Genomic DNA, 11,901 nt, shown 5'->3' on the forward strand with positions numbered 1-11,901 from the left:
TGACCTCCGGAAACTCCTCATAATCCTTTTCGGTGAAGGTTCCTCTCCTTGTTTTGTTGTGATGCCTCTCTTTGTTTTGTTGTGAACTCCAGGCTCCGGGAACTGCTTATCAAAACACCAAACACGGCTACTGTTTGCTGTGAATGAGCAGAGGGAGGCAGGGAGGCTCCCTTTGGAACACCTATAGCTAATGTTTGCTTGAAGAGAGAGGTGGCGGGCACGCGGAGGGGAGGGGGTAGGGTCCATTTTGGCAAGCGGCTGCTTATCTGGTCTGTGAGAAAAAAACAAACAGCTGCTGTTTGCTTTCAGTGAGTGAGGGGTGGAGGTGGGGGGTCGGAACTTGGAAGGCAGGGTGCTGACACTCAGCACTCCAAAAACCCACTCTCTCCCTCCACGCTCCCTGTCACACTCCATCCTACCCCACCCCCCTTTTGAAAAGCACGTTGCAGCCACTTGAATGCTGGGAGAGCTGCCCATAATGCACCGCTCCCAATGCCGCTGCAGATGCTGCAAATGTGGCCACACCAGTGCGCTGTCAGCTGTCAGTGTGGACAGACTGCAGCGTTTTCCCTACTCAGCTGTACGAAGGCAGGTTTAACTCCCAGCGCTGTACTGCTGCAAGTGTAGCCATACCCTGAGGGCTTGGCTACACTGGAGAGTTGCAGTGCTGTAAACCCACCACCAGGACTGCAACTTACTCACCATCCACACTTGCAAGGCACATACAGTGCTGCATCTCCCTGGCTGCAGCGCTGGTTGTACTCCTGCTCTGCCTCGGGTATAAGGATTGCAGCGCTGGTGATGCAGCGCTGCTCCGCAAGTGTGGCCACCAAAAGCACTTTAATTGGCCTCCAGGGTATTAGGGTATGGCTACACTTACATTTGTGCAGCGCTGGGAGTTACAGCTGTGTTCGTACAGCTGTGTAGGGCCAGCGCTGCAATGTGGCCACACTGACAGCTACCAGCGCTGCAGTGTGGCCACATTTGTAGCATTTGCAGCGCTGTTGGGGGCAGTGCATTGTGGGCAGCTATTCCACAGAGTACCTCGTCCCATTTTGGCGCTGTGGCTTGTGGGAAGGGGACGGAAGGGTGCGGGTCTTTCCGCTTCCTGTTCCAACACCCCGTGGTGCTTTGCTACACATTCCAAGCAGTTTGGCGGCATTGTGAGTCTGCAGCGCGATTTCTGTTATAAACGGAGCCCAAGCTGCTGAGGATCTTGCTGATGAATGTTGCCAGCACATCACGCATGGCAGCGGAGCTATTCCTTCAGCTCCAAAGTGACAGTGAGGAGTCAGACGACGATATTGATTCGCCTGACGCGCAAGACACTAAATTGCTTGTGGCAGTAACGGACGTGCTCAGCATCGTGGAACGCCGCCTTTGGGCTCGGGAAACGAGCACTGAGTGGTGGGATCACATCGCCCTGCAAGCCTGGGATGACGAGCAGTGGCTGCAGAACTTTCGGATGAGAAAAGCCACTTTCATGGGACAGTGTGCTGAGCTTGCCCCTACCCTGCGGCGCAGGGACATGAGATTGAGAGCTGCCCTGCCAGTGGAGAAGCGGGTGGCTATTGCAATCTGGAAGCTGGCAACTCCAGACAGCTACTGATCGGTGGCGAACCAGTTTGGAGTGGGAAAGTCGACCGCTGGAATAGTGTTGATGCAAGTTTGCACGGCCATTAATCGCACCCTGCTAAGAAGTACAGTGACTCTGGGAAACGTGCAGGACATTGTAGATGGCTTTGCACAAATGGGTTTCCCTAACTGTGGAGGGACAATAGATGGGACGCATATTCCTATTCTGGCACCACCCCACCTGGCATCAGAGTATATTAATCGCAAGGGGTATTTCTCTGTGGTTCTCCAAGCGCTTGTGGATCACCGTGGGCGTTTCACTGACATTTACTCAGGATGGCCTGGAAAGGTGCATGATGCACGCATCTTTCGGAACAGTGCCCTGTTCAGGAAGCTGATGGCCAGGACTTTTTTCCCAGACCAGAAGATCACAGTAGGGGACATCAAAATGCCCACTGTGATCCTTGGAGACCCCGCTTACCCCTTAATGCCATGGCTCATGAAACCGTATACAGGGAAGCTTGACAGGAGCAAGGACCAGTTCAACTACAGGCTGAGCCGGTGCAGAATGACTGTGGAGTGTGCTTTTGGCCATTTAAAGGCACGCTGGAGGTGTCTCTACGGGAAGCTAGATTTGGGGGAAAGCAGCATCTCCGCTGTTATATCTGCGTGCTGTACCCTCCATAATATTTGTGAAGGGAAGGGTGAAAGATTCAGTGAGGAATGGGCCTCCGAGGTTCGACGCCCAGAGGCTGAATTTGCACAGCCAGAGAGCAGGGCTACTAGAGAGGCCCAGCAAAGGGCTTCAAGGATTAGGGATGCCTTAAGGGAGCAATTTGAGGCTGAAAGCCAACAGTAATGTTTGGTGCCTTTGCTGTGCCCGTTTTTTCCTTGGGGTACAGTATTTATCACTTTCTTCAATAATAAAAAATGTTTTATAAGTCAAGAAATCATTTATTCAAAATACAGTACATAAAAGGACAGGGGGGTAAGGGTGGTGGACTGTACATTCAGAGGTTTGAATACGTCCTGCTTGGATTACTGTTCAATGCCTGCTGCACTTCAGGATTAATATGCTGCATGGTGATGGGGGTTGAGTGCATAGGGTAAGGGTTGTAGTTATCAGGGCTGGTAGGTGATCGTACAGGTGTTGGGGGCAGCTGGGGGTGGTAAGAAACAGGCTGCTGGAGAAAGGTGTTTTGTGCAAATACCGTGGAACAAGAGAGAGAGCTTTGGGCGGGGTGGGGGTTACCACGGTACTGATCTGCCTGCATGGCTACGAGAGACTGCATACAGTCAGTTTGGCGAGCCAGGAGGCTTATCAGCTGCTTCGTGCTTTTCTTGGTAGCCAATTCCTTTCTTCTGCTTTGTGTTTGCCTCCACTCATGCATTTTCTCTCTCCATTCCTGCATCCTCTTACTCTCTCTGGTGTACTGATTCATAACTGCTTTGATCAAATCTTTTGATTTTCTAGGATTTTTCCTCAAGTTCTGTAACCATTGGGCAGGCGGTGATAGTGCTGGATTATTTAAGGTCACTTAAAAAAACATAAATAGAAACATTTAATACAGAGGCTACATTGTTTATCATCACAGTGGAGGAGTTTGTAGATTTTTTGTAGCATCATTCCCACATACCTAACATAGCACAGAGAGGCGACAGCAGCGAAGGCATGGCGAGCAATGGAGTGAAGTGTTTCTGCCGCGGCTTCACCTGGGAAGGGGAACTGCCTGAGGGCTCACTGAGGTTTCTGTGCACTGGGGAAAGCAGAGAGCAGGGACCTGCACTGGGGAAAGCAGAGAGCAGGTACTCTGGGACCTGAACTGGGGAAAGCAGAGAGCAGGGACCTGGGGACCTGCACTGGGGAAAGCAGAGAGCAGGGACCTGCACTGAATACTATCCCTACATTCTCAACAGGATTTTCTACTGCCAGATATATCACTGTTGCGTGTTACCTGGCAAGAGAGGGAGGGTCTTCTACAGCAATGTGGATTCCGCCCTGGTCCCTATGCAGCTTGTCTGTGTGCGGCAATGGTCCCCCCACCCCTCGCGACACAGTGGCACGGACGTTAGCCTGACCGGGACAAGGACCACGGTGGCTCTCCCTATAAACTTGCGCAAGCACAGCCCACGCTCTGGCTGCAACTTTTCAAGAGATTACTGAGGCTGATTACAGAGACATGATAGACCAAATCAATGGGCTATGCCACATTTAGGCATGCATGCACGCAGCCATAACCCCCACCCTCCTCTCCCAAAACATTTCCACCCTAAAAATAAAATCTGCTTACCGGGAACACGCTCCTCTGCTTCTTCTTCACCAACAAGTTCCAGCTGCTGCGACTGGCTAGCCTCCTCCTGGCTTGAGAAGAGCTCCTGGCTGCATGCCTCCTGGGACTCCGGGTTGTCTCCCTCCACCCCAGTAGCCTCACTCTCGGCTTCCTCTACACCCTCCCCCACTTCTCCCTGCTCTGAACTCTCCATCGTGCTACTCGGATTGGCAGTGGGGTCACACCCAAGTATGGCCACACCCAAGTATGGCATCCAGCTCCTTGTAAAAACGGCAGGTTGTGGGGGCAGCTCCTGAGCGGCGATTTCCCTCATGGGCTTTGCAATAGGCACTGCGCAGCTCCTTTACTTTTACCCTGCACTGCAACGCATCCCATTCATGGCCCCTTAGCAGCAAGGACTTTGATATCTGCCCATAGGTATCATAATTTCTACGGCTGGAGCGCAGCTGTGATTGCACAGCTTCCTCACCCCAAACACTGATGAGGTCCTGCAGCTCGGAACTGTTCCATGCTGGGGCTCATTTGGGGCATGGAGGCATGGTCACTGATTGATTGCACTCCACACCTGGCTGAGCAAACAGGAAGGGGATTTTTAAAATTCCCGGGGCATTTAAAGGGCAGGTCACCTGAGCCCAGGGCAGTGGAGTGTGAAACAAAGAGCAGAGTGGCTGAAAAGGTATGCTGGGATACCTCCTAATACCCTGGAGGCCAATAAAAGCGCTGTTGGTGTCCACACTTGATGACCAGCACTGCATCACCAGCACTGGAATCGCTACACCCGAGGCAGACCAGGTGTACAGCCAGCGCTGCAACCAGGGAGTTGCAGCACTGGCTGTGCTTTGCAAGTGTGGACACAGAGTGAGTTGCAGCGCTGTAACCCCATCACCAGCGCTGCAACTCTCTAGAGTAGCCATGGCCTTAGGAGGTATCCCAGAATGCCTGTTCAGCCACTCTGCTCATCAGTTCACACTCTACTGCCCTGGCCTCGGGTGACCTGCCCTTTAAATGCCCCGGGAATTTTAAAAATCCCCTTCCTGTTTGCTCAGCCAGGTGTGGAGTGCAATCAATCACTGAATCTTTCCAGGTGACCATGCCTCCACGTGCCAAACGAGCCCCAGCATGGAGCAATGGTGAGTTGATGGACCTCATCAGTGTTTGGGGGGAGGTAGCTGTGCAGTCCCAGCTGTGCTCCAGCCGTAGGAATTACGATACCTATGGGCAGATCTCAAGGGCCATGCTGGAAAGGGGCCATGACCGGGATGCGGTGCAGTGCAGGGTTAAAGTAAAGGAGCTGCGGAGCGCCTATTGCAAAGCCCGCGAGGGAAACCGCCGCTCAGGTGCTTCCCCCACGACCTGCCATTTTTACAAGGAGCTGGACGCGATACTTGGGGGTGACCCCACTGCCAATCCAATGACCACGATGGACTGTTCAGAGCGGGGAGAAGAGGGGGCGAGGAGGAAACCGAGAGTGAGGATACTGTGGTGGGGGGAGACACCCCAGAGTCCCAGGAGGCATGCAGCCAGGGGCTCTTCTCAAGCCAGGAGGAAGCTAGCCAGTTGCAGCAGCTGGAACTTATTGGTGAAGGACAAGCAGAGGAGCGGGTCCTCGGTAAGCATCTTTTATTTTCAGGATGGAAATGGTTCGGGAGAGGAGGGGGGGTTAAGGCTGCATGCATGCCTGCCTAGATGCGGAATAGCCCATTGATGCGGTCTATCATGTCGTGGTAATCGGCCTCAGTAATCTCTTCAAAAGTTTCTGCCAGAGCATGGGCAATGCGCTTGCACAAGTTTATAGGGAGAGCCATTGTGGTCCTTGTCCCGGTCAGGCTAACATGTCCGCGCCACTGTTCCGCGAGGGGTGGGGGGGGACCATTGCTGCACACAGGCAAGCTGCATAGGGGCCAGGGTGGAATCCGCATTGCTGTAGAAGACCCTCTCTTGCTTCCCAGGTGACCCACAGCAGCAAGATACCTTCCAGGATAAATTCCTGTGGAAAGTGTTGGGATAGTGTTCAGTGTAGGTCCCCCTGCAGCTATTTGTTTTCCCCCAATGCAGAGAAACCCCAGTACAGCCCTGAACCACTCAGTCCCCCTTCCCAAGTGACCCGCAGCAGCGAGAGATCTTCCAGGATTAATTAACTCCTGCACCCATTCCCCCTTACTCACCATTTCTTCATTGCTGTGTCTTCTGTTTGATATGTGGAAAGTATGCTAAAGTGAGACTGTAAACTCCTTCACTGTGATTATACACAATGCTGCCTCTATTAAATGTTTCAATTTTTGTCTTTCTAATAACAGGGTCCTTGATTACTCGACTGGCCGTATCTGGGACTGCTGAGAGGCTACAAAACCTGAGATAAAAGCCATGAAAAAGCAAAGAAGATATGGTGAAAGCAGTTATGAATCAGTCTGCCAGAGAAAGTAAAAAACTGCAGGACTGGAGAGAAAAAATGCAGCACTGAAGGGAAAGAGAAAGCAGGAGAAAGGCATTGGCTAAGAAAAGCACGAAGCAGCTGATAAGCATCCTGGCGCGCCAAACAGACTGTATTCAGTCACTCGTAGCCATGCAGGCAGAGCACTACTGTGCCGCCCCCACCCCCCGTCCCAAAGCTCTTTCCCTCGTGCCCCAATGTCAGCTCCAAACCCCCTTCCTCAGCATCCTGGTTCTTACCACCACCAACTGCTCCCAACATCTGTACGTTCACCTACCAGCCCTGAGAACTACGACCCTTACCCTCTGCACTCAACCCCCATCACCATGCAGTATTTTCATCCTGAAGTGCAGCAGTCATTGCATAGCACTCCAGACAGGACATATTCAAACCTATGACTGTACAGTTCACCACCCCACCTCCCTGCCCTTTTAAGTTCCCAAAATGTTGTGTGTCTGTCAATAAAGTTATTTTCTTTTCAATAAATGAATTATTGGCTTTGAAAACAGTCTTTATTATTGCAGAAAGTGAAAGATACCGTGGTCCAGGAAAGAAACAGGCACTGCAAATCATTTTAGGAAAAACAGATTCCTGCTAACGTTGTAACCACTGCACTTCACTCCCGTGCAAGGCACCAAACATTACTGTTGGCTTTCAGCCTCAAATTCCTCCCTCAAGGCATCCCTAATCTTTGTAGCCCTGTGCTGTGCCTCTCTAGTAGCCCTGCTCTCTGGCTGTGCAAATTCAGCCTCTAGGCATTGAACCTCAGAGGTCCATTCCTAACTGAATGTTTCACCCTTCCCTTCACAAATATTATGGAGGGTACAGCGCGCGGATATAACCGCGGGGATGCTGCTTTCCCCCAAGTCTAGCTTCCCATTAAGAGATCTCCAGTGCTTTTTTAAACGGCCAAAAGCACAGTCCACAGTCATTCGGCACCGGCTCAGCCTGTAGTTGTACCAGTCCTTGCTCCTGTCAAGTTCCCTGTATACGGTTTCAAGAGCCAAGGCATTAATGGGTAAGCGAGGTCTCCAAGGATCACAATGGGCATTTCAACATCACCTACTGTGATCTTCTGGTCTGGGAAAATAGTCAAGGCCTGCAGCTTCCTGAACAGGCCACTGTTCCGAAAGATGCGTGTATCATGCACCTTTCCAGGACAGCCTGTATAAATGTCAATGAAACGCCCACGGTGATCCACAAGTGCCTGGAGAACCATACAGAAATACCCCTTCCGATTAATGTACTCGGATGCTAGCTGGGGTGGTGCTAGAATAGGAATATGCATCCCATCTATCACCCTTCCACAGTTAGGGAACCCCACTTGTGCAAAGCCATCCACAATGTCCTGCACGTCCCCCAGAGTAATGGTTCTTCTTAGCAGGGTGCGATTAATAGCCCTGCAAACTTGCAAGAACATGATTCCAATGGTCGACTATCCCACTCCAAACTGGCTCGCGACCGGTAGGTAGCTGTCTGGAGTTGCCAGCTTCCAGATTGCAATAGCCACCCGCTTCTCCACTGACAGGGCAGCTCTCAATCACGTGTCCTTGCGCCGCAGGGTGGGGGCGAGCTCAGCACACAGTCCCATGAAAGTGGCTTTTCTCATCCGAAAGTTCTGCAGCCACTGCTTGTCATCCCAGACTTCCATGATGATGTGATCCCACCACTCAGTGCTTGTTTCCCAAGTCCAAAAGCGGCATTCCACAGTGCTAAGCATTTCTGTTACTGCCACAAGCAATTTAGTGTCATATGCGTCAGGCAACTCGATATCATTGTCGGACTCCTCACTGTCACTTTGGAGCTGAAGGAATAGCTCAACTGCCAAATGTGATGTGCTGGCGACACTCATCAGCAAAGTCCTCAGCAGCTCGGGCTCCATCTCCCACAGAAATCACGCTGCACAGAAACCGTTGGGAGACTCACGATGGCGCCAAACGTGGATGGAAAAACAGTGACTGCTGGGATGTGAAGCGATGCACCATGGGGCATTGGGACAGGAAGCGGAATGACCCGCACTCTTCCATCCCCTTCCCACAACCCACGGCGCCAAAATGGGACGAGGTGCTCTGTGGGATAGCTGCCCACAATGCACCACTCCCAACAGTGCAGCAAATGCTGCAAATGTGGCCACACTGCAGCGCTGGTAGCTGTCAGTGTGGCCACACTGCAGCGCTTTCCCTGCACAGCTGTACGAAGACAGCTGTAACTCCCAGCGCTGCACACCTGGAAGTGTAGCAAAGGCCTGAGTGTCTGTGTGATAAGTAACCCTGGACCACAGCTCTGACTCCAGCAGCCTGCCTCTCACACCCCACACACATTCTGGTTTGGGGGGAGTAGGCTCAGTGCTTGAAGAGAAGGGCAGGGGTAGGAACCTTCTGTTCATTATGTTGGACCAAACCCTCAGTTTTACTTGAGCAAACACGAGCTATTTGACACTGTGCAATACTGCTCCTGTGCTCTGTTCCCAAAGTGTTCTGCAGCGGGTGGGAGGGGAGGGTCCTCTGTGTCACTGGCATATTGGGGTGATGCTGAAATAGGACAGAGTAGAGGTAGCATTGTAGGACTGGCATGAACCTTCGCTCTTAATTTCCCCTACCAAGAAGGGAGAGGATTGGAATCCTTACCCAGTGAGGTCACATTCTCATAGTTCTCCTGCATAACGTCTCTGCAGAGCGCTCTCTGGGCAGGATCCCGCAGAATCCACTCTTCCCTGGTGAAATACACAGCCACCTCCTCAAAGGTCACTGGCCTCTGAAAGAGCAAGAGTCCAACACTCAGTACCTTTTGCCCCACTCACAGCCTCACTATTTGTGGGGTAGAGGAGCCCATCAAAGAGAAGCTCTGGGCGGATTGCAGTCAACAGAGTCCAACCCCTACCCTGCTCGGAGCATCCAGGAAACACCAGGGCAGGGGTCAGCAACCTTTCAGAAGTGGTGTGCCGAGTCTTCATTTATTCACTCTGATTTAAGGTTTTGCGTGCCGGTAATACATTTTAACATTTTCAGAAGGTCTCTTTCTATAAGTCTATAATATATAACTAAACTTGTATGTAAAGTAAATAAGTTTTAAAAATGTTTAAGCAGCTTCATTTAAAATTAAATTAAAATGTAGAGCCTCCCAGACTGGTGGCCAGAACCCAGGCAGTGTGAATGCCACTGAAAATCAGCTCACGTGCCACTTTCAGCACACGTGCCATAGGTTGCCTATCCCTGCACCAGGGTGAGGGGACGAAGCGAGAGCCCCTTGTCTCTCCCAGCAGATCCATCACACACCTACTAGCCACAGACTGACAGAGGAAATGGAGCCCCTAGCCAGGTCAAAGGAGAGCTCCCTGGCAGGAAGCCCAGCACCCTTCCCATTGTGAGGAGCTGGATATGAAGGGAGGGGAATCTCCCCTAAGCCTGATTCGTGGGTGCCCTTTTCATATCTCACAGCAAAGGCTGGTTAGTCAGGTCAGGCTCCAGCACTGGCTGTCTGGTCAGTTTTCCTGCTCCATCTAGGTGGGCTATTTTCTGTTTAACAAATTAGGGCATTTCCACCTCCAAACCTTATAAGTCTGTTCCTAGAATCTAGGCTCCTTAATAAACAATTCCCAGCAGGTTTGCCACACTATGTCTTCCTCCCTTTCTCCACCCTGTGCATTTCCTGCCCCGCTCCAACCTCCAAACCAGACTGTGCAAAACTTCCTATCTCCAATGTATTTGCTGTTTCTCCCTCCTGCAGAAACCCACCAGCAACCCTTCGATAATCCCTACCTGAACAGGCTCCTCTGGAGCCATTTCTCTTCCCTGTGTCATGGGAGGATGGGATGAGCTGGAGAAAAACATGGACGTCATTCTGCAGCCCTGGCAGGGTGAGAAGGGCAGTTGTGGAGGTTTCAGAACAGGCTTTAGTTAATTTCACATCATGAATTCCCCCAAGTCCTTTCCCTCCAGACAGACATCCTAGACTCTGCCATGCTGGGAACATGCTTGATCTCTTTATTAGAGTGTAAACCTGGCCCCTCCTGCCAGGCTAAGCCCACAGACACATTTTTAACCTCCCTTCTCCCTCCCCTCACCCCATAACAAAGTCTCTGAACACAAGGCTAGAAAAGAGCAGAACCAAAGGAGTCACTGTGGGGGATTCCCTCGGACACTGACCCCAGGCAGCCACACCCAAGCAGGGAGAATATGGAGTCAGGAACCGGCTTTTCCTCTGTCTGAGCCTTTTCTTGTTCACTGGAAAGTGGTTCTGTCCAGGGATGCTGCAATACCTGTGTCTGGGTGGACTCGAGAGCTGGAAATCTCTCCCTCAACTCATTTCTCCCACTGCCCCTTTCAGTCTCTCTTTCCCCTGTCCTCTCTCCCTGCCCCTCTGGCTGGGAAAGTCCCATTCCTGGAGGCTTTGCTCTCTCATGGTTGGATTTTCTCTTGGCAATTGCTAATGGGAGGAGAGGCTGTTTGTATAGAGTCACTTTCTTGCTAGTCCCCAGCACTTTCCCTGAGGTCTTTCATTACCTGGAGTCGGTGGTAGAATTTGTATTAACAGGGCCCAGGGCGGCCCCAAGGGGCCAGTACAAACTGGAAAAAGTCATCACCTGTGCTGGGCAGAGAAGCAGCTTTAATTGAGGTCACATCCCAACAAAGAACCCCGCTGGGGGAGCAGCAGCTGCTAAGCCTGGTCTCCCAGATCACAATGGAGGCTGCAGCATCTGACCCAGGAAGCTGAACCCCAATATCCTGAGCAGAGGGGGACAAAACATTTGAGCAGCTTCCCTCCTTTAGCTCTCTGGAGAGAGCAGCTAATGAGAGCCCCTCCTCACAGGGAGAACTGCTGATCTCATTTGCCCTCCTGTCCATCTGGAGTCACTCATTGTCTTTCCATGCACTGACTCTGATTAACAATGTTCTCAATGAAAGCAGATTTCAGAAAGAATGAGTCCAGAATGCTGCAGAAGAGACCATCGTGTGGCAGTGCTGACCCCCTTCCCACCCCCCTCACCCCGCCCAGATCTAGGACAAGGACTTGCAGGGGGTGGGACATGAATATTCCCTACGGGACCAGAAATTCCCACAGTTTTCAAGAGGGGAGAAAAGAAAAATTTGTGATTTCACCTCACAGTGTTTGGTAAGTGGACAGAAAGTTATCACGGTGAGTGGGCCTGGCTAGGGGCTGCCTGGCGGTGCTTGACCCAGGATTCTGGCACAAGCTGATCAGGGAGCAGGATCATGGTTAGTAGCAGCCCCTTGACACCCCTGAGTACCCGGAGCCCAGAGCCCACAGCCAGGGGCTCCCAGACACCCCCCAGTACCCGGAGCCCAGAGCCCACAGCCAGGGGCCCCAGACACTCCCACAACCCCAGTCAGGGTCCCGCCAGATCTTCCCTGGCACCCAGTCCCCAGAGTCCCTGGCCAGGGACCCAGATACCCCCCAGAGCCCCCACCAGCCACGGTGAGAGCTGGACACTGGTGAAATGGAGAGAAAATGGGGCACAACCGGGGGAGGGGAACAGGGAACTTCTCAGGGATTTGGGGGAAGGGGGGTCACCCTGGACGTTGCTCGTTGCTCCCTAGAGAGAAAGGGGGCAGGACGGGAGGGGACTCCACGGGGGGGGGGCAG

General features: G+C 52.2%; 1 protein-coding gene across 2 annotated transcripts in view; it reads right to left on the reverse strand.

Moving 5' to 3' along the window:
• The window catches only part of LOC127056975 (zinc finger protein 883-like), a 305,218-nt gene extending 293,318 nt beyond the window's left edge, over positions 1 to 11,900 (reverse strand). The window contains exons 1-3 of one of the 2 annotated variants that reach the window (XM_050965479.1): positions 11,397 to 11,900; positions 10,056 to 10,879; positions 8,925 to 9,051 (exon numbers count right to left, since the gene is read on the reverse strand). In XM_050965479.1, the coding sequence (XP_050821436.1) occupies positions 8,925 to 9,051; positions 10,056 to 10,136 (208 nt within the window). In that variant the 5' untranslated portion in view covers positions 10,137 to 10,879; positions 11,397 to 11,900. Of the gene's footprint in view, positions 1 to 8,924; positions 9,052 to 10,055 lie in introns of both variants that reach the window. The other variant, XM_050965480.1, reaches the window with a different exon arrangement.
• Position 11,901: the final 1 nt, after the last annotated feature.

Source organism: Gopherus flavomarginatus, chromosome 8 (genome assembly GCF_025201925.1).
Source record: "Gopherus flavomarginatus isolate rGopFla2 chromosome 8, rGopFla2.mat.asm, whole genome shotgun sequence".
Lineage (NCBI taxonomy): Eukaryota > Metazoa > Chordata > Testudines > Testudinidae > Gopherus > Gopherus flavomarginatus.